Source organism: Rana temporaria, chromosome 3 (genome assembly GCF_905171775.1).
Source record: "Rana temporaria chromosome 3, aRanTem1.1, whole genome shotgun sequence".
Lineage (NCBI taxonomy): Eukaryota > Metazoa > Chordata > Amphibia > Anura > Ranidae > Rana > Rana temporaria.
Window position 1 is genome coordinate 166,299,376 of NC_053491.1, and position 22,700 is coordinate 166,322,075.

A 22,700-nucleotide genomic window follows, 5' to 3' on the forward strand; every position below is an offset into this window, starting at 1 on the left:
TTTTTTCTCCTTTTCTTTCCCCTTTACAATATAGAAGAAATTGTTCTTAGTTTTATTCTCTTTCTTATGGGGTAGTTTTTTTTTCTTCTCCCCTCTTATTTTTTGTACACTCAAGTATTTACACAATAAGGGGAAGTAACCCCTACACTTCTCACTATAATTTAGATGGACTTAGTGTTTCTTTTTTTTTTTCTTCCTTTTCGTAATTTTTTCTTGTTTATGTACACTTAAGTAAATACACAATAAGGGGAATTAACCCCTATATTTCTCACTTTTTTTCTTTTTCTTTCATATATTCACTGGTGTTATATATTTAAGTAAATACACAATAAGGGGAATTAACCCCTACATTTTTCACTATATTCTTTTTTTTTTTTTTTCTCTCCTTTCTTTTCTCTTCCCCTCTCTCTGTCTCCCTCCCTTTCCTTCTCTCTCCTCTCTCTCTCTTTCCTTATGTTCTTCCCCCCCCCCTCCACTCACTGTGGGTATAGGGTATAGGTGGTGTGACCTTGTCTCCCCGGGAGAGTGGAGGGGGAAGGATCGGCCCTGGGGTGGAACGTGATGGAGAAATCTAGGAGTAGTATATAGTATTGGTAGAAGAAGATAGTTTTCTTTTTGTATTTGTTTTTTCATTATTTTTAATGAAAGGGGTACATATCGAGACCATATATGTCAGTCTGTATACTGATTTTATGTTGTATTAATTGTATTGTTTTGTGAAAAAATGAATAAAAGTATTTAAAAACTAAAACAGTAAAGGTAGCCCAAATTTTTTGTAAAATATGAAAGATTAGGTTACACCGAGTAAATAGATACCGAACATGTCACGCTTTAAAATTGCGCACACTCATGGAATGGCGCCAAACTTCGGTACTTAAAAATCTCCATAGGCAACGCTTTGAAATTTTTTACTGGTTACCAGTTTAGAGTTACAGAGGAGATCTAGTGCTAGAATTGTTGCTGCCACTCTAACGCACACGGCCATACCTCACATATGTGGTTTAAACGGCGTTTACATATGTCGGCGGGACTTGCGTGTGCGTTCGCTTCTGCGCGCGAGCTACCGGGGACAGGGGCGTTTTAATTTTTTTTTTTTATTAATTTATTTTACATATTTATTTATTTTTACACTTTTATTTTTTTTTTACTTTTATTCCTATTACAAGGAATGTAAACATCCCTTGTAATAGGAATGTGTGTGACAGGTCCTCTTTATGGAGAGATGCGGGGTCAATAAGACCCCACATCTCTCCTCCAGGCTGGAAACCATGAGATCGGTGAAAAAAATTCACTGATCTCATGAATATTGTGGCTTACAGCCGCAATCGCGGCTTTGTTTACTTACGGGACTCGGGCGTGACGTCATCACATCGCGCCCGGGTCCTCCGACGGTCATAGAGATGACTGGTGACCATCTGGTCACCAGTCATCTCTATACTTCCTGCCAGCGCCGGACGATTCTTTCTCCGGGCCCCCGATGGCACGGGAGAGCCCAGAGAAGCACCGGATGGCGGCGGGAGGGGGGGGGGGGATGTCCCCTCCCACCGCCTATAAGAACGATCTAGTGGTGGAACCGCCGTTATGATCGTTCTTATGTTGTGCAGAATCGCCGGCACAAGAGATAGATATCTGGATGATGCCTCTAGCTGCAGGCATTATTCAGATATCCCCCTTCCAAGTCCAGGACGTCATATGACGACCACTCTGGATGGTAGAGCCACTTTGTGGACGTCATATGACAGTGGCTGGTATTGAAGTGGTTAAAGTTTGCACAGCCAGTCACCTCTACTATAGTTGTGTTCAAACACAAGTCAAATATGTATGGACACATATGGTAGTAGTGTTTTCATGCACACAAATATCCCATATGTGGACATGCACTTATAGTAGGGTTGAAGAAAGAGCGATAGGTCCCCTGACTGTACTTTAAAGGCACAAGGATATGAACCACATTGTAGAAAAATATATGTAAAAATATGTTTTATCCAAAGACATACCCGCACTTCGCAAACCCCCCCCCCACCCTTTTTTTATAATGACAAACTTTACAGGCCAGGAATGGGACAGTTTAATGGAGTGTTATCTCAAACAGTTTGGGGATAATGAACATGTAGATTCAGAAATCTCAGCTCTGTTATTCAAACTCTCCAGAATGCTGGAGAAAAAGTCCTTTGCTTTGGCACATTTAATCCTTTCAGGATTACATCAGTGCAAAAATCAATCCTCTGGGCCTTCGGGTGTAGATCTTCCCCACATTGGACGATATGAGCCCAGAATTCAAATATAAATGGGAAGGAGTGTTACACTCTTGTTCATCAAATTTAATGGAATTATTGATGGTTGAAAACAGTCAGAGGTCTTCAGTACTTGATGTGGAGATTATTAACACTTGCGAAAAATTACAACTTTTCAAGACTCATAAATCTATTCCTGAAAAGGAGACTAAAATTAAAGGCACACCTTGAAACGTTCAATAAGGAAATTTTGATCAAAAAAAGTAATAAATTCAGGAGAGATAAAAATGCATTTCAGAGCGGTAAAGCTTACAGATGGAATGAAACTAAATATGTTTCAAACAGAGCCAAGAGACAACAGACTGGTGAGGGACAAGTGTCCTCTCAGGATGTCCACTATCCCTCGCCACTTATCACAACAAACTGGTAAAGTGAGCCAGAGCACTAAAAACGCCAATACTATGGTGATTTATCACAAACGCAACAAGCTAAAAAGCTTAGTCCCACAACACGACATTTCCGGCACGTCAGGGCAATAACTAGTTCCCTGACACATGAGAATTTAGTAGCACCCAATAGCACTACTGCACTTGTAGCAGCACATACACAGATGAACTCACTTTCTTCCAACAAGTCGCTTTCGACTAGTCAGTCAATCTAAATCGCTCACTTATTGACTCTTCTTTTTTAGAGCAAATTTTAGCTCAAACTCGCACTCTATCCCCTAAAGTGGACATACAGACACCAGCTCTATGACATACATAAATAAAGATGATGATGAGCTGGTGGATACACAACTGAATATCAACTTGTCATCTTACAAAATTACTTCCATTGAAACTCGTATTCTCAGTAAAAGGATTACATTTTTGTCCTGATCACGGGTTGGACAAATTTGAGATCTACAAAGATCTCCAGTTATTCATCTGGAAGCTTATACAGGGAGTGCAGAATTATTAGGCAAGTTGTATTTTTGAGGATTAATTTTATTATTGAACAACAACCATGTTCTCAATGAACCCAAAAAACTCATTAATATCAAAGCTGAATATTTTTGGAAGTAGTTTTTAGTTTGTTTTTAGTTTTAGCTATTTTAGGGGGATATCTGTGTGTGCAGGTGACTATTACTGTGCATAATTATTAGGCAACTTAACAAAAATAAATAGATACCCATTTCAATTATTTATTTTTACCAGTGAAACCAATATAACATCTCAACATTCACAAATATACATTTCTGACATTCAAAAACAAAACAAAAACAAATCAGTGACCAATATAGCCACCTTTCTTTGCAAGGACACTCAAAAGCCTGCCATCCATGGATTCTGCCAGTGTTTTGATCTGTTCACCATCAACATTGCGTGCAGCAGCAACCACAGCCTCCCAGACACTGTTCAGAGAGGTGTACTGTTTTCCCTCCTTGTAAATCTCACATTTGATGATGGACCACAGGTTCTCAATGGGGGTTCAGATCAGGTGAACAAGGAGGCCATGTCATTAGTTTTTCTTCTTTTATACCCTTTCTTGCCAGCCACGCTGTGGAGTACTTGGACGCGTGTGATGGAGCATTGTCCTGCATGAAAATCATGTTTTTCTTGAAGGATGCAGACTTCTTCCTGTACCACTGCTTGAAGAAGGTCTCTTCCATAATCTGGCAGTAGGACTGGGAGTTGAGCTTGACTCCATCCTCAACCCGAAAAGGCCCCACAAGCTCATCTTTGATGATACCAGCCCAAACCAGTACTCCACCTCCACCTTGCTGGCGTCTGAGTCGGACTGGAGCTCTCTGCCCTTTACCAATCCAGCCACGGGCCCATCCATCTGGCCCATCAAGACTCACTCTCATTTCATCAGTCCATAAAACCTTAGAAAAATCAGTCTTGAGATATTTCTTGGCCCAGTCTTGACGTTTCAGCTTGCGTGTCTTTTTTCAGTGGTCGTCGTTTTTCAGCCTTTCTTACCTTGGCCATGTCTCTGAGTATTGCACACCTTGTGCTTTTGGGAACTCCAGTGATGTTGCAGCTCTGAAATATGGCCAAACTGGTGGCAAGTGGCATCTTGGCAGCTGCACGCTTGACTTTTCTCAGTTCATGGGCAGTTATTTTGCGCCTTGGTTTTTCCACACGCTTCTTGCGACCCTGTTGACTATTTTGAATGAAACGCTTAATTGTTCGATGATCACGCTTCAGAAGCTTTGCAATTTTAAGAGTGCTGCATCCCTCTGCAAGATATCTCACTATTTTTGACTTTTCTGAGCCTGTCAAGTCCTTCTTTTGACCCATTTTGCCAAAGGAAAGGAAGTTGACTAATAATTATGCACACCTGATATAGGGTGTTGATGTCATTAGACCACACACCTTCTCATTACAGAGATGCACATCACCTAATATGCTTAATTGGTAGTAGGCTTTCGAGCCTATACAGCTTGGAGTAAGACAACATGCATAAAGAGGATGATGTGGTCAAAATACTCATTTGCCTAATAATTCTGCACTCCCTGTATTAAAAAGCCTCTATAGTAAACAAAAACTCAAGACTCGTCCTTTACCCCACAGGAAATGCAAGCTCTCGACCAATTGAATTCTCTCTTGGAGGAAAACGAGAGGGATATTTCAAAAGATTTGGTCGACTCAGCACCATTGAAAATAAACGCTGATGCCCTTCCTGTCATGCCAAACACTGTGGGCTCGAAACTTAAGAAAAAATCCGATTTATGTTCGGCACCAAGTATTAATCCCAACACAGCCGCCTTTCTCAGACTTGTAAACCAAGACATTGTCAAACTCAGATTGAAAAACAACAACACTCAGAAAAACCTCAAGATTGAGGAGACACAGGCACTTGACAACCTTGCTTCAAACCATTCTATTACCATTAAACCAGCTGACAAAAGGCGGGAACATTGTAGTACTTGATAATGAACAATATACAACAATGTGTCATAAAATATTGAAAAATCAGTTGTGGTACAAACAGATTACCCCCAACATAATAGAGAAATACAACATTGACTACAACATTGACTTTTACAGACTTGTTGATGCTGCATATTCCAATGGCACAATAGGTAAAACTACATGGGACTTTATACGTACAAAATTTCTGATTACTCCGACTTTTTATGCACTCCCTAAAGTGCATAAAAATTCCTCTGATCCCCCAGGGAGACCAATTGTCTCCGGAAGGGGCGCACTGAGTGACAATGCCAGCAAACTTGTTCTTAAAGCCTTTGGTGACCAATTTGCCTTCTAGTGAAAGACACTATTCATTTTTTACAAATCATTTAAGACCTCTACATTCCAGAATATGCAACACTAGTTACTATTGATGTAGAGGCACTCTACAGCTCAATTCCCCACATCAAAGGGATTGCAGCCATTAAGCATGTTGTACAGTCATCACCGCATGGTGACTTACCTTACCAAGAATTTATTATTTCGTTGCTTGAGTTTATCTTAACGCACAATGTTTCTTCTCTTTGGCTCCCACTACCTCCAGATACAGGGAGTTGCAATGGGGACATCTTGTGCCCCATCATATGCAAACCTGTATCTGGGGGAGTGGGAGAAAATGCTTTTTATTGATTATTCATTACCCATGTATACCAACAGGGCCGGCCTTAGGTGTTCAGGCGCCCTGTGCGAGCTAATCCTGTGGAGCCCCCCCCCCCAGACCGCTAGACAATACACACTGACCGCTACAAAATACACACACTGACACTACAGCATTGGTGCATTTTACTATAGATCCATTGATGGACTACAATTCCAGCATTTTACTATAGGAGGTATTGGTGGACTATGAGGCCCAGCATTTTACTATAGGAGGTATTGGTGGACTACAAGGCCCAGCATTTTAGTCCCACCAATGCCTCCTATAGTAAAATGCTGGGCCTTGTAGTCCACCAGGATTCCCTTTACCTTATATTGGTCCCCCCTTGATTATATCAGGGAACCCAACCATCAGTGTCCCCTTCCCCACGAAAGACCCCCATTAGACTGCCTTACCGAAAGCCGCTTTGAGCCAGGAAGTGTGGGAGCCGGAGTTTGGGGGGTGGAGCTCCTCTACTGTAGTGTCGTTTTCCTTCCTTTCATTGTGTGGAGAAGTGTGTCGGCTAAACACAGGATTCAGGACACATCCAAACTGGTACACTCACTCACAGGGCTGCTGTTAGCATACAGCCACCCCCTGAGGATGGAGAGAGGTGAGGTGAGGGAGGGAGGGAGGGGGAGAGAGAGAGAGAGAGAGAGAGAGAGAGAGAGAGAGAGAGAGAGAGAGAGAGAGAGAGAGAGAGAGAGAGAGAGAGAGAGAGAGAGAGAGAGAGAGAGAGAGAGATTAAAAAAAGAGTAGGAGAGAGGAGGGGGTGAGAGAGAGAGAGATTAAACAAAGAGTGGGAGTGAGGAGGAGATGAGGGGGTGAGAGGGGGAGAGAGGGGTGAGAGAGAGAGGGGGGTGAGTTGGTGAGGATGAGAGAGAGAGGGGGGACTAAAGAGTGGTGGGAGAGAGGAGGGGGTGAGAGGGGGGAGAAAGAGGGGGTTGGGCGAGTTGGTGTGGGGTGAGGATGAGAGAGAGAGGGGGGATTAGAGAAAGAGTGGTGGGTGGGAGAGAGGAGGTGAGCGAGGGGGGATTAGAGAAAGAGTGGTGGGTGGGAGAGAGGAGGTGACCGAGGGGCTAAGTGAGAGAGTGAGGAGGGGGTGACACAGAGGAAGGGGGGTAAGCTGACACAGAGGAGAGTGGGGTGAGACAGAGGAGAGTGGGGTGAGACTACACAGAGGAGAGGGGGTAAGCTTACACAGAGGAGAGGGGTGACACAACAGAGGAGAGGGGGGGGTGACACAACAGAGGAGGGGGGTGACACAACAGAGGAGAGGGGGGGTGACACATCAGAGGAGAGGGGGGGTGACACAACAGAGGAGAGGGGGGGTGACACAACAGAGGAGAGGGGGGGTGACACAACAGAGGAGAGGGGGGGTGACACAACAGAGGGAGGGGGGGTGACACAACAGAGGAGAGGGGGGGTGACACAACAGAGGAGAGGGGGGGTGACACAACAGAGGAGAGGGGGGGTGACACAACAGAGGAGAGGGGGGGGTGACACTACAGAGGAGAGGGGGGGGTGACACTACAGAGGAGAGGGGGGGTGACACTACAGAGGAGAGGGGGGTGACACTACACAGGAGAGGGGGGGTGACACTACACAGGAGAGGGGGGGTGACACTACACAGGAGAGGGGGGGTGACACTACACAGGAGAGGGGGGGTGACACTACACAGGAGAGGGGGGGTGACACTACACAGGAGAGGGGGGGGTGACACTACACAGGAGAGGGGGGGGTGACACTACACAGGAGAGGGGGGGGTGACACTACACAGGAGAGGGGGGGTGACGCTACACAGGAGAGGGGGGGTGACACTACACAGGAGAGGGGGGGTGACACTACACAGGAGAGGGGGGGTGACACTACACAGGAGGGGGGGGGTGACACTACACAGGAGGGGGGGTGACACTACACAGGAGAGGGGGGGTGACACTACACAGGAGAGGGGGGGGTGACACTACACAGGAGGGGGGGGTGACACTACACAGGAGAGGGGGGGGGGACACTACACAGGAGGGGGGGGTGACACTACACAGGAGAGGGGGGGGTGACACTACACAGGAGAGGGGGGGTGACACTACACAGGAGGGGGGGGTGACACTACACAGGAGAGGGGGGGGTGACACTACACAGGAGGGGGGGTGACACTACACAGGAGAGGGGGGGTGACACTACACAGGAGAGGGGGGGTGACACTACACAGGAGAGGGGGGTGACACTACAGTACACAGGAGAGGGGGGGGTGACACTACACAGGAGGGGGGGTGACACTACACAGGAGAGGGGGGGTGACACTACACAGAAGAGGGGGGGTGACACTACACAGGAGGGGGGGGTGACACTACACAGGAGAGGGGGGGTGACACTACACAGGAGAGGGGGGGTGACACTACACAGGAGAGGGGGGGGGACACTACACAGGAGAGGGGGGGTGACACTACACAGGAGGGGGGGGGTGACACTACACAGGAGGGGGGGTGACACTACACAGGAGAGGGGGGGTGACACTACACAGGAGAGGGGGGGGTGACACTACACAGGAGGGGGGGGTGACACTACACAGGAGAGGGGGGGGTGACACTACACAGGAGGGGGGGGTGACACTACACAGGAGAGGGGGGGTGACACTACACAGGAGAGGGGGGGTGACACTACACAGGAGAGGGGGGTGACACTACACAGGAGAGGGGGGGTGACACTACACAGGAGGGGGGGTGACACTACACAGGAGAGGGGGGGTGACACTACACAGGAGAGGGGGGGTGACACTACACAGGAGAGGGGGGGTGACACTACAGTACACAGGAGAGGGGGGGTGACACTACACAGGAGGGGGGGTGACACTACACAGGAGAGGGGGGGGTGACACTACACAGGAGAGGGGGGGTGACACTACACAGGAGAGGGGGGGTGACACTACACAGGAGAGGGGGGGTGACACTACACAGGAGAGGGGGGGTGACACTACACAGGAGAGGGGGGGGTGACACTACACAGGAGAGGGGGGGTGACACTACACAGGAGAGGGGGGGTGACACTACAGTACACAGGAGAGGGGGGGGTGACACTACACAGGAGGGGGGGGTGACACTACACAGGAGAGGGGGGGTGACACTACAGTACACTGGAGAGGGGGGGTGACACTACAGTACACAGGAGAGGGGGGGGGTGACACTACAGAGGGGGGAGGTAAGCTGACAGAACAGATGAATAGGACTCACATAGTGAGGCAGGACTCCGGGAGCAAGCAGGCACGATGATTCGTATCCATCCACAGTGCAGCCCCGCCCATGCCTCCACACATGACCAGCACATCCATTCACAGACCCCATATCTGCTTCCCGGCCCGCCCCGCACATCACACATGGCCCGTTCGGCCAATCACAGGGCACCCACTGTCTCAGAGCGCAGCGCAGAGTACGGGATCATGCGCGCCGCCCGAGACAGAGATTCGGCTGCTACAAGCCACAGTGGAATGTGTACCCGGGCAAAATAGGTGGCAAGTGGCAATCCTATGCACGGCGCCCCTGTTCCCAACGGCGCCTTGTGCGGGCGCACAACCCGCACAACGCAAAGGCCGGCCCTGTATACCAACCATATTACATCTTGGTTCCGTTACATTGATGTTTTTATGATTTGGGCGGGCCAATTGACCTGTTACAATCATTTCTTGAAAAAATAAAAATGAATTTAATCTAACATTCACCATGAATTTTGAGAAAGAACGCATTTCCTTTTTGGATGTAGAGGTATATAGAGATGAGGGTCAGAAACTGGGGAGCAATCTATACAGAAACCCCACTGCAGGCAACAATATATTACATGCCTCCAGCTTCCACCCTCAAGCCCTCATTAGATCCATCCCCTGCTGACAATACCTGCGCATTCGACGCAACTGTTCCGGGGAGGTGGATTTTAAGGAGCAGGCTCTCAAACTTCGAGACAGACTTCTACGGCGAGGATACTCACATTCCTGTTTAAAGCGGGCATACCAGCGTGTGCTCACACAGGAAAGTAGTATTATCCTACATTCGAAAAAAAAACTAAAAGTGACAGTAACCCAGTCCGTATCATAACTTGGTACAATTGTCAACATAATGTAGTCAGCAACATTAGGAAATATTGGCATTTGCTTTTAATGGATTCAACGTTAGGCCAGTTTGTACGCGAACACCCTCGCTTTTCATTGAAAGGGTCAAATCTATTAAAGATCAACTCATCACCAGTGAATATAAGGGCGAACTGCGGTCAGACCCATGCAAATTTCGAGGCACATTCATGTGTGGTGCCTGCAAATATTGCAGGTACATGTACACAGAAAAACAGCCACTTCTGCCCAATGGCCAGATATTCCGTCCACAACACTTTGCGAACTGCAAAACAATTGAGTATATATATATATATATATATATATATATATATATATATATATATATATATATATATATATATATATATATATATATATATATATATATAAAACACGCTGTGATTGCGGATGTTTCTACATAGGAAAAACTAAATTACAATTCTGGCAGCGAGCCTACAGACACATTAAAAGCATGAAAACCAGCGACCCAGATCTTCCACTGGGACGGCACACACAGTTGGTACATGGGGGGGGGGGGAGGTTCCCCAATGTTAAATTTCTTATCCTCGGTCGGGTCCATCCCAGCTCCAGGGGAGAAGACTGGAACAAGGCTCTCCTCCAACTGGAGCTGCGTTGGATATATACGCTTCAAGCAACCTTGCCTCCAGGGCTCAATGAGGCGTTTTGCTTTAAACCATTCCTAGAGGGATTTTCCTCTGGAGGAATGGAAAAATAACGTTAAGAACGTCAGGTTGCCATACGTGTTTCCAGGCTGTTCCCTCCATTCAGTCTGTTTACTTTGCAAAATTAGTATATAAAACTACATATTGAACTGCCAATCATATAGCGAGATTTATAAACAATAGTCATCTGTGCATGATTTTCTCTGTGAATGTTGAATATCATTTTGAATGTTATAACTAAATAATATTGCTTTTCATCTATAAAATTATCCAGCTTGTTTTGAGAAGTCATTTTTTGGATTTCCTTTTGTTGCCCCATCCCTCCCCCCCCCTTTTTTTCTTTTCTGTTTGGTGCGGTGAGCATCATTGTTTTCTACAAGTTTACTGGGTTACTCGAATTGAGGCTCTTTAGTCTTTATGCCAGTAGTTGCCGCTAGAGGGCGATTCTCCTATTGGTTTACACAATAATATAATTTCATTCAAAATTATTGAATACCGCTGCCTCTCGCCGGGGGATCCCCCAGCAGTAATGCCCGACACACGTAGCCGCCCATATTCTTGAATATGCGGCGGCATTAGATGGCAAATTCAGTGCGGATTTTTCGCCGCCTGGCCATCATCTTGCTCCCCCCTCGCGCATGCCCAGTGCGGTAGGGAAGCTACTGTGTCAGTGGGCATGTCATTGCGCTGTGTTCCGCTGACACCATCCATCCAAGGTCTGCTGGCAGGGTCTGCAATAGTAGCTGTTGGCTTGTGGATTGTATTTACTGGGAACATTAAAGAACCAAGTGAGGGTGATGAAGAGGTGTATGTATTCTTTTTTGCTGATCTAGTGTCTAGCAAAGCCGAGTGGATTCTGCCTGTTACCTCCTGTGTGATCCAGTCTGAGGAACAGCTGAAGGTGTTTTTCCTGGTCCTGCAAGACGGAAGCATCCCTCCCTGATTTGAGTGGTCTGTTACCAGAGTTGGCAGGCTGATGCACACGCTCTGCTGATCTCTTTAATCCAAGGTTCTTCTAGTCCGGTAAGAGGCAGTAATATCACATTTTTTTTGGCTGAAAATAAGATCCAGGCTTCTGCTAGATATTCCATCGAATATTACAGCGATCATTGGATCAATCCCTAGAAGTGTCCTACTGTTTCCTCACTTCATTTTTGGGACTTTATTCTATTATCTTTTTTTCACAGTGGTTATTTAACACTTAGTTATTTTGATAACAATTTGTTTACTGTTTTTTGTGTATCTATACGTATAAACATATATAGTTACTTTGATAACTTTTTTCACTGTCATATATTTTTTATACTTTATATGCACTAATATTTTGAGCCAACTTCACTTAAATATCTGGTTTGGTTGCACGCTTGTTTATTGTTTGTATGTTTCTTTGGGCTTTAAGTATTAAGCAGCACCACCACCTTCTGAATTATATATTTTCTTTCACTCATCTCATAATATTTTCATATTATCTACTCAATTTACCTTCACTTTATATTAGGTCAAGCGCAGAGTTCTTTTCTCTCTTTTTTACTTCTTTACTATTGATTACACTTTGGATAGTGATAGATTGTTTATGCTGATTGTTTGTTATACGCATTATAGACAAATGGCTGATTCTTCTTCACACCCCTGAGGAAAGAGGCATCTCTCGGAAACGTCAGGTATCATTTGGAAAATCACGTCTCACGATTTTTTGCACTTTGATTCGAATTGTATTCATTCCATATACTGCCAATTTGTTTACATATTTTGCTTTGTATTTGTATAATAAACAATATTTTTTTTACATATATTTTTCTACAATGTGGTTCATATCCTTGTGCCTTTAAAGTCCAGTCAGGGGACCCATCACTCTTTCTTGACCTATTTTGGATGTGGCACCATATAGAGAGACACAGACCGATAATCTGTTTTTGCTTATAGTAGGGGTGACTGTCATCACAAACTTTGAGAAACTCAAACCAGGTTTATTCTGCAGGTCAAAAATCTCAAGACTACTAATAATGTTTAAAAAAAAATAAAAAATTACAGTTTTGAAAACCAGAGATAATTCAAAATCATTGTTTGATGGATGTATAAAATGTTCCGTATTAAAATGTCAGAACAACATTTTTGGAAGCCATTTACAAAAAAATAAAAATAAAAAAAATAAAGGAGAAAAAAGAAAGAAAGAAGAAGAGAAAAAAGAAAGAAGAAAGGAAGGAAGGAAGGAAGGAAGGAAGGAAGGAAGGAAGAAAGGAAGGAAGAAAGAAGGAAAGAAGATGCACAAAAATTTTTGTAACACTTTCTTTACTTTTCTAAAAATTAGATTTGCAATAAAGTTTTAATATTGCATATTTGGTCTGTTGTAATATTTTTTACAAAATAGGTTTATCACGATTGATGAGGTTGCAGGTTATATAGTTGGTGGTGTGTACAAACTGCATGACCTTTTGACGTGAATGTTCTTTGGTACGAATATTTACCTTCCGGGTTAAATGTTTTTCACCCATGCACAGTAGCAACCATTTTGTTTTTTCCGACTAATAACGCATTAACCTTGCAATTTATCGTTCGGCAGAAGTTTTCCAAACTTGCCGTTTGTTTGTTTTTTTGTCACAAAAATGTCAAACGATTAACGATTTGTGCCTATTACCCTGCTGAAAAACAATCGAAGTGTGTACATGATCGATTTTCGGACAGTTTTTCATCTAGTGTATGTATGGCCAGCATAAGTCCTGTGTAATCCACCATAGCCAGGAACGTGCTTTCACCAGGACTCAGTATATATCTTAAAGTGTCATCTAAAGAAGTTTCGCTATTCATTCATGTAGCTTCCTCAGCGGATAAGGAAGTGTCTTAATTGAGTAGCAAATCATCATCTTCAGCATTACAGAACATGTCAAACATCAGCATAAGGCAGTAAAAAGGAACTTTCATGTGGTGTAGATGAACAAAACTGACTGTAATGGATGAAGGAAAAATCGGTTTTAAATCACAACAAAAGGCAGGCCAGTGAAATACCTGAATTTTTTGAATTCCCACCACTTTTGTAGTAGATTGTGTTATGGTAAATTTCCATTCTGACCTCCAGCGTCCATTCCTGGAAAACAAAAAACAGTAATGCAGTATGAGACAATTGGTTACTAAATGCTAACAAAATGACTGCAATAAATTCTTGCTTGGAAAGATGTAATCTTTCACATACACCCATCAATTTTATATGCTGAAAAATATATTTAAACAGAGGCTTCCTTTTAAAAAAAGAAATGCACTTCACATGGCGACAGTCTGAATTCTAAAATAATTCTGAAAGGAGGCAAGCGCTGACAGACTAGTTAAAGTGATCTGAATGAAGAGCTTGGGGGGGGGGGGGCAGCAGAAGTCCACTGAGCTTCCCAGTGACAGGCTGTGCAGGGGTGGGGGTCATGTCAGGACATGTCTGATAATTGGAGAAGAGTACGCCGTACTTGCGCCCGTCGCAGTAAGCTACGCCGTTTACGCAAGGCGTATGTCCGGCGTAAGTTTACCCCTCATAAACCAGGGGTAAGTCATGTTAAGGTATGGACGTCGGAAACGTCGAAACAGCTGTCGTATTTTACAACGTTTGCGTAAGTCGTACGTGAAAGGGGCTGGGCGTAGGTTACGTTCACGTCGTATGAATGGAGCCGGCGTATCTTAGGGAGTAAATTCCAACTTGATTCTGAGCATGCGCGCGCATGCGCCGTTCGTTCGGCCATGCATTTACATGGGGTCACGCTTCATTATAATACAACACGCCCACTGCCTTGCTACTTTGAATTACGCGGGCTTACGCCGGCCCATTTACGTTACGCCGGCGTACATATGGGAGCAAGTGCTTTGTGAATACTGTACTTGCCTCTCAATGTTACGACGGCGTAGTGCATATGAGATGCGCTACGCCTATCTAAAGATGCGCCGATCTCTCTGAATCTGGCCCCATGACTTTATATGCCTTAAACAGTGATCGCTATTGACTGCTGAGAAGGGGACAGAGGACATTGACGATAGAGCTTGAGGGGAATTGATAAAGGGGACTGTGTTCAGCCCCTTATGGGACTGAACACACTGAGGTGAAAGGGGGACAAAGGCGCCAATGTAAAAGGGGGCTGAAGACATGGATGTAAAGGTTGGCGGGGATTTAAAAGGGGAGGGGTCTAATGACATGTGGGGCTGTGATATAAAGGTATGTATGTTACCTATAAAAAGGAAGGACTGCATATACAGTTTCAGTACTGCTGGGGCATTCAATACCTAAAACTGTATGTAAACCATAAAAATATATTTCAGCATGTTTGGTATCTTGACTCGCTGCAGAGTTTTCAGTGAATCTGTTGCAGAGTTTCTTACCTGGAGATGTGCCAGTTACAGGCTGACAAAGCTAAGTGACAGTCTTGCAATTAGAAGCTGTGTTGATACAGCCTGCCATGTGGTCCACTGAGCTACCAGGTCTATTAAATAGGCAGCAAAATGGCCAAATTTAAGGCGTTTGCATGGTAGGGTGCAGTAGCGGCCCGTCCATAGGGACGCCCGTGCGCCCCCGCCCCCCCCCCCCTCCCGTAGTCACAAAAAAAAAAAAAAAAAAAAAAAAACACGGGCCCTTTTAGAACTTTTATTTAGCTAAAATGTCATTTTTACATTTCAACTGCAGTTCTGGCGGCCGTCTATAGAGGGCGCTGCAGCACCACCACCCTCTCGCAAATAACATACCTTCATGCATTGTATTGCACGAGCGGAACTGCCTATCAGAGCAAGCTGCTCTGATAGGCTTTCAGAGTACAGCCCTCCGGATGTCTATGCTCGGACCGCAGCCTCCCTGCGTTCCTTGAATAAGACTGACAGCTGTTTCAGCCAATCAGGTTCTCGGATTCTGGTTATCAGGAACCTGATTGGCTGAAGCGTCACCAAAGCGGAAGAAGACATCGAGGGAGGACATGGAAGCTTCAGGTAAGTGCATTTTACAGGGAACAGTGGCGCTGCCTCTGATGGGCACACTGGCGCTGCCTCTGATGGGCACACTGGCGCTGCCTCTGATGGGCACACTGGCGCTGCTCAAAATGTTGAGCACCAGCCGCCACTGGTAGGGTGACAATCCCTCTGATTATTGCAAACGGCTTTCTTTAGGTAAGCAGTTCGTTTTTTTTAACTTATTTGCACAAGAAAACTGAATAAATGAGACAATGCTAAACAGTGTAAAATAGGTTTATAAAAACAGGGCTTGTATACACTTTACATGGATATAGCATATACATCCGAATGGGAAGGAAAAATAAAGAAAAGACGACTTACCAGAAGTTTTTAGCTTGAAACTGATGACTCTCAATACATACAATAATTGTTTGCTGTCCATCAATTGTTTTACCGTATACCTAAAAAGGTAATATGTAACCGACATGAAATGAGAGGTATATTGCAACTTACAGGGCTATATGACTAAAAAACATTTTTTTAAATCAATTTTCACACCATTAAGAAACAGATCCCATTAAAGCAAATTCTACTTACTGTACTAACTCCATTAGGATAATGATCTTTCACATAGGATCTCACTGCAGTGTCCACAACATTCCTCCAGGATTCTATGGCATTTTCTCCCTCATGGGGCCTGGGATCGCTGGCTTCCTTTCTTAAGTGATCAAATCTGAATGAAATCTTGTTCTTTGGATCTAAAAACCTCCCATTACCAAGGTCTCCATGTTCAGTTATTAATACCTAGGAGGGAAAAAAAAAATAATAATTATTATATATTTATTTTTTTAACACACACACACACACACACACACACACACACACACACACACACACACACACACACTTGTTTTAAACAGAAAGTCATTACCTATTGGGTTTTACTGACACCTACAGGAACATTTGCCAACAGCAAACAAAAAAATTTATAAAAAAATAAAAAAATTGTAGGTCAGCTCAGGATAACCCCTCCCCATGACCAGCATACCTTTAATGTGAAGCATGCAGTAGCAAGAGCATAATCATATACCCAGAAGAGAGGGACCAGTGTCCCTAAATGTAGTCTAAGCAAAGGAGTACAAAATCACAGCTTTGTTCTCTCATCCACTGGGGAAAAGAGGAAGTCATTTAATGTAGGAACATCCAAAAAGCATCTCCGCTGAGGTCTGAGCAAACAACCTCTAACAATTCCATGTGAACTGGAAATGGGGACTGCCTGCAGCTTCAGAGCCACCTGAATCTGGTGAAGCTAAACCCTCTACCAGATTAGGAGACCTAACAAAAGATAAAGAACCAAGCCCAAAGGTCCACTGAGCAAAAAAAAGGGCACAAAGCAACATAAGGGAGAGCTTCAAACCACCAACCACGGACAAGGCTGGGGTCAACTGAATTCTATCCACAATATGAATACGACTCAGAAGGAGAGGAAGAAAAACTCCCTTGCAACAAAGTGGTACTGGATAGAGAAACCTAGGAACAATGTCTTGGTAAAATGGAGACCAAACCAGTCTAAGTAAGAAGGCACTACGCCTCCACTCCCTGATCCCATGAGGGTCATAGCTAGTGGTGCAACGGATCGTCACTGATCCGTGATCCGCACGGATCAATGACTTTGCATCGGCACACAGGTGATCTGCAGCGTGCCACGGGATTGCAGAGCTGTAAAACACACATTCCTCCTAACCATGCTGTGATAGACAGAATGCGGGTCCAATGCGGAGATGTGTTATGTCTATCACAGCGTGGGGTTAGGAGGAGGTGGGGCTGTGTGCGAGCAGAGTGGAGACAATTTAAACACACGGGCGGGTGGAGAGTTGCTTTCTAGCAGAGAATGTGTGCTGCCGTTCGTCCTCCCCCGCCCCCAATACCTCTCTCTCGGCTGGCTGGCTCTGTCTTCGGGACTCCGAAGGGTCAATAAAGAGAACTTGTCACCTCCAATTCCAATGCTATCACACAGGGAATGGTTTTCTCCTGTGTGATAGCAACAAAGTTAAGTGGAAAAAAAAAAACATGATAAAATATAAGAATTTTATTAAATTAATAAAAAAGTAATTAAAATAAAGAAAAATATTAAAAAAGAAAAAAAGTAAACTACAAGCTACAAAAAAAAAGAAAGAAGAAGAAACAAAAAATATTTGAACTAACCGTGCCACCCCTGCCATCCAATTGCCATTCTCCGTTGATTTGGGGGGGGGGGGGGGGGGTTCGGTTGGTGGGGAGGGGGTGCATTGCGGAACCTGGCCTTGGGGCGGCTGGGAAAGGAAATCCGGCCCTGATGATCACCCTCTCACTTCCTCCGCCCTGGTGAGGCTACAATTTGGGGCACAGTGAGGCTGCAATGGGGGCACAGTGAGGCTGCAATTTTTTTCTTGCTGATCCGAAAAATGATCCGCTGAACGATCCGAACCGTGAGTTTTTTGATCCGTTGCACCCCTAGGTCATAGCACAGGGAACATCTAAGACGACTGCCAGAACAGACCTTGCTAAGGCATATCAGGAGAATCCTGTGAACAACTTAGGTCAATAGAACCTTTGGTGTGCAAAAATGGGTACGTAGGGAGCATCCCAACAAAAGGTAGGCAGAAAATAAAATGTAATCACAAGTCAATGAGACTGCAACTCTGACAAAGCTCAGGCCAACACTCATGAGCAAGATAGCCCCTCTGGGGAGAAAACCCTAAAAGGTATTCTGCTGAAAATTCTGTTCATTCTGAAATCTCAAAGAGTCAGAAGACTAGGGATGCTCCAAAGGTTCACGATGCATCAGAATTTGTTAGGGACAAGAGTCCTGTCAGGACAGCAAAAAATATTTACCTGCATAAACCCGAAACAGGCAAGAGGAAAAGCCTTCTTAATTCAATCTTATTTGATTCAATAGAGAAACAAAGAAAGACAGATATTGTCTTAAACAGTACAAACAGTGATAAAATACACCAACAATAGGTATCGTGTGTGCCAGAACAAAAACATGTCTAGGTTACATATAAAAGGATTGAAAGCATGTGTATGAGGAAAACCATGAGACCTTTCGTGATAGCAATCCCTGTAAAAAAAACAAACACTAGTTAAAGTAACCTTCAACCTAATTTCAGTTAAGGGGATCGTAGGTGCCCTGTACGTATTGCACCAGAGATTATATAAAAATCTGTATGGAAAATATGACATAGGGGTCTCAGAAAAAGCCTTCTTTTTGAACCTGCAAATCAATTATGGTAGAATGGCCTAATCCTAAGTGGATAAGTCCCATGGAGTCATCAGGTTATCCCTGTTACAATCAGAGGAAACCTGCAACAGGAAACTGGCTTGCTCAGCATGCAGACTGCACCAGATATCACAAGGCCCTCTTCAGACATTTTTCCACCTGTATCAAAGAATCTTTGGAAGACTGAATAACCAGGTCAGAACTACCTGATCCTCCCAAGGCCAATAAGTTACAGTAAAACCTTGGTTTGCGAGCTTAATTAGTTCCAGAAACATGCTTGTAATCCAAAGCACTTTTATATCAAAGCATTACACAAAGCTACACTTAGAGGCTCCTCTCTTCTTTTATATACTCAGTTGTGACATGATGCTACTCTTATAGCAAGACATTGCTTGTTTATCAAGGCTAAATGTATTAAAACATTTTGCTTGTCTTGCAAAATGCTCTCAAACCAAGGTTTTACTGTAGTCTGCTCAGGAGATGGAACAGCAAAGAAAGGGGCTGATGTACACCAAAAAAGGAACATGGATGTAGTGAGGAACCTGGAAAAGGAAAGCCCCTTGACATTCAATGCTCCCATAACAGATGAAAAACTCCTTGACCAACTGCAGAGGGTATGCAGACAAGTATCCCATAGACCAGGGGTCTTCAAACTATGGCCCTCCAGTTGTTCAGGAACTACAATTCCCATCATGCCTAGTCATGTCTGTGAATGTCAGAGTTTACCAATGCCTCATGGGATGTGTAGTTCCGCAACAGCTGGAGGGCCGTAATTTGAGGATCTCTGCCATAGACTCTTCTACTGCTTCAGATTAGTAAAGATGGTATAAAAAGGCAATGGACATGTTCCAGCTCTGATTCCTGGCTAAACCATTGCCAGATGAATCGTGCAGGCATTTAGCTCAAACAGAAAACTTCATTAGGTCATATGATGATTGTATTCACTACAGAAGGTTGTCTAAGGGTCCCATAATGGTGATTCCATTAAAAGACGCTTCTCTGCTAATGTGTGTGGTGACAAGGTAGGTGAGCAGTTAAAATGAAAAACAATGAGAGCACACAGTGTCATTTTAAATCTCCATGTTTAAGGCTGCATTCACACCTAAGCGACAGCCGCGTTCGCGTGTAGCGGCAGATTTGCCGCGATTACAAATGTTTAATTTTTTTTTTTTTTTCCTAAAGTATTCCCATTGCTGTCTATGGGAAAATGCGTCTGTCGCGTGAAAAAAAGGGTCCGGGACTTTTTTTCAGGCGACAGGCGTTGCGCGTCTATGAGATGTGAACCATCTCCATAGACGGCAATGGGAATTCTCCCCTCTAGCGACAGAAGCGTCCCGCGTCGGGCGTTTTGTCGCTTAGGTGTGAATGGGGTCTAAGAGTCAGTGATTCCAATTACTCCAGCAAGAGGATCAAGTTGTAGGGTCTGCATCCCTTTAGAATTGATTTCCCTTTCAGAGTTTCTCATCAAACACACAATTTTGATGCTCCAAATTCGATACGTATAATTCTGCATTGCATTTTACAGAAAATTACAGTGCTGCAGATTGAAAAGGCAAAAGGTAATTTATTAAAATTACAATATCACTTGTGTAGCAATTATATATGCCATATCACATTTTTAATTGTTTTTTGACATTTGTTTTTTTTCCCCTGTGAAAGTGGAGTTACCCTTTAGATGCCAGGGAACCAACATTTTTAGGAGAGCTCAGCAATGCCTCCTCCAAAGTTTAGCCCTGCAAGTTTTTTTTTGTTTTTTTTAACCAAAGGCTACCAGAGAATATACTACCTCTTCTCCTACAGGGAACTTAAATCACTTGATGACAGATGACAGTTTTGCTTTAAAAAGAGAACATGTCACATTTCTTAAAAAACACACACACACACACACACACACACACACACACACAAAGTGTGAAGTATCAGTGGATAGGAGAGGCTTATCAAGATAACATGTCACTGTCTTGAATGGTACCAAGGTCACACAATGGTCTTAGAGAGGAAAAATTATTCAGCTATGCAGATAACATACCTGATCTTCATAGCCTTCAACTTTTACTGGAGTGAACTGATCCAAGTTATACTGTGCAAATGCACTAGATGTAACAAGAAAAAAAAGAAAATACCCAACAATAAATAAGGTTTAATGGGTACTTTTGAAATTCACATCACAAATGAACAGGCCACATCAATTACATAATTTCCTCTTAATGAATGAAAAATGTAATTTCTTCAAGCTCACACAAGTGTCTATAAACCTAGATACCATGGTCTCTGACAACCAAAGTGGGTTTTTCATGCCATTGGAGACTACAGAGATTTAAACTAGCAGGAAAAAAAAAAAGATTAGTAAAGCACGTGTAGTGAGCAAAAATGACTGCCACTCATGTATGCACAACAAGGTATTTGATACCTTGAATTAAAACCTCAAGCAAATCAGCCAAATACATGGTTTTAGCTTTAAATAGTGGTCATTGACACACCACCGCTACACTGCAAAGCCACAAGATAACTATACAGTGGAACCTCGGATTGCGAGCAACGCGGTTTGAAAAATCCTGACTCGGTTTGTGAGTGTTGTCTCGCAAAACAAGCAGGACTCAAGCCACAGTGGTGTGCAGTACCGCGTTTGGCCTGAGGCAGGGGGGGGGGGGGACGCCTGAGCCGAATGGCGTCGCTCGGAGATGCTTGAAAAAACTCGTTCCCAAACCTTTCCGGAGGTCAGCTGAGATGTCCTCGGGCCTTTCCATGTATTTCCGCGGCTCTCTGGCACCCCCACCTTTGGCCACATGCGGTAGTGCATGCCAGTGAAGTCAATGCGGAACAAATTATTTTCTTCAATGGGGAAACTCGCTTTGATATGCGAGTACTTTGGATTACGAGCATTTTTCTGGAAGGATTATGCTCGTAATCCGAGGTTCCACTGTATATCCACTTTTACCTTTACAGTTTTCTGTGTTGCCTGCTTTGAATAGGGGTGAAGTTAAACTTTTTTTTTTAAACAAAAAGTAAAAAATAAAAAAAATGTATGTATGTATGTATGTATATATATATGTATATATATATAAATATAAACAGTGATTGCGCCACATGTGAGGTATCGCTGCAAAGGTCATATTGAGAGCAATAATTCTAGGGCCATAATTCACAGCTATTTAAAACGGCCAATGACTTTTTATGTACCATAGTTTTTCGCCATATCACAGGTGCACACAGTGTTGAGTCTTGACATGCATCTATGTCTGACACAAACCCACTTTATTCTCCTTGGCCTCTCCTTTCAGAAAACATATTTGGGGGTTCCGAGTAATGTTCTAGCAAAAAACGCTCACTTAACACGTGTGAATAATTTAAAGATTGCACTGGACAGCAAAATGGTTAATGTTGTGCATTACAAGTTGTTTACTTGAGATTATCTGCTGCCTGTATGAAGACCATTCTCACCAGACTGCACTGCTTTGAGATGTTTCCTAGTTACAATGCTTAGCATGATTGTGTACAAGGCAGGGCAAACTGATCAATAGTTACACTGCCAAGCATACTGGCCACATCTCAAAAATATACAGCATCTTGTCCTCTAAGTCGGAAAAATTGTTATATATGAACAAATGGGAACAGGATATAGAAGCAACGCTGGACTTAGATAAATGGGTTAAAATGGCACAACTCGCCTCTAAATCATTCATTAACACCTCATTGATTGAGGCGAATTATAAAGTTTTGTTGCGATGGTACCAGCGAGGGTGGTGACATATGTTCCAGGCACTTCCTCTCTAGGGGATGTGGCATGGAGGGCACGGTATATCATATATGGTGGGTATGTCCCAAAGTCAGGTGATTTTGGATTCGCATCTATAACTTGATTCATTAACCCAGGTGAATTTGACCAAGTCACCACAGCAGGCGCTACTAGGAAGCCCAGTAGA

The 22,700-nt window shown here is 43.9% G+C and overlaps 1 protein-coding gene across 1 annotated transcript in view; it reads right to left on the bottom strand.

Moving 5' to 3' along the window:
• Nucleotides 1-22,700, bottom strand: part of LOC120931871 (F-actin-capping protein subunit alpha-2) — a 51,513-nt gene that overhangs the window by 14,218 nt on the left and 14,595 nt on the right. Inside the window, exons 4-7 of the mRNA XM_040343772.1 lie at nt 20,807-20,870; nt 16,113-16,319; nt 15,897-15,976; nt 13,611-13,689 (exon numbers count right to left, since the gene is read on the bottom strand). Coding sequence (XP_040199706.1) covers nt 13,611-13,689; nt 15,897-15,976; nt 16,113-16,319; nt 20,807-20,870 — 430 coding nt within the window. The remainder of the gene's footprint in view (nt 1-13,610; nt 13,690-15,896; nt 15,977-16,112; nt 16,320-20,806; nt 20,871-22,700) is intronic.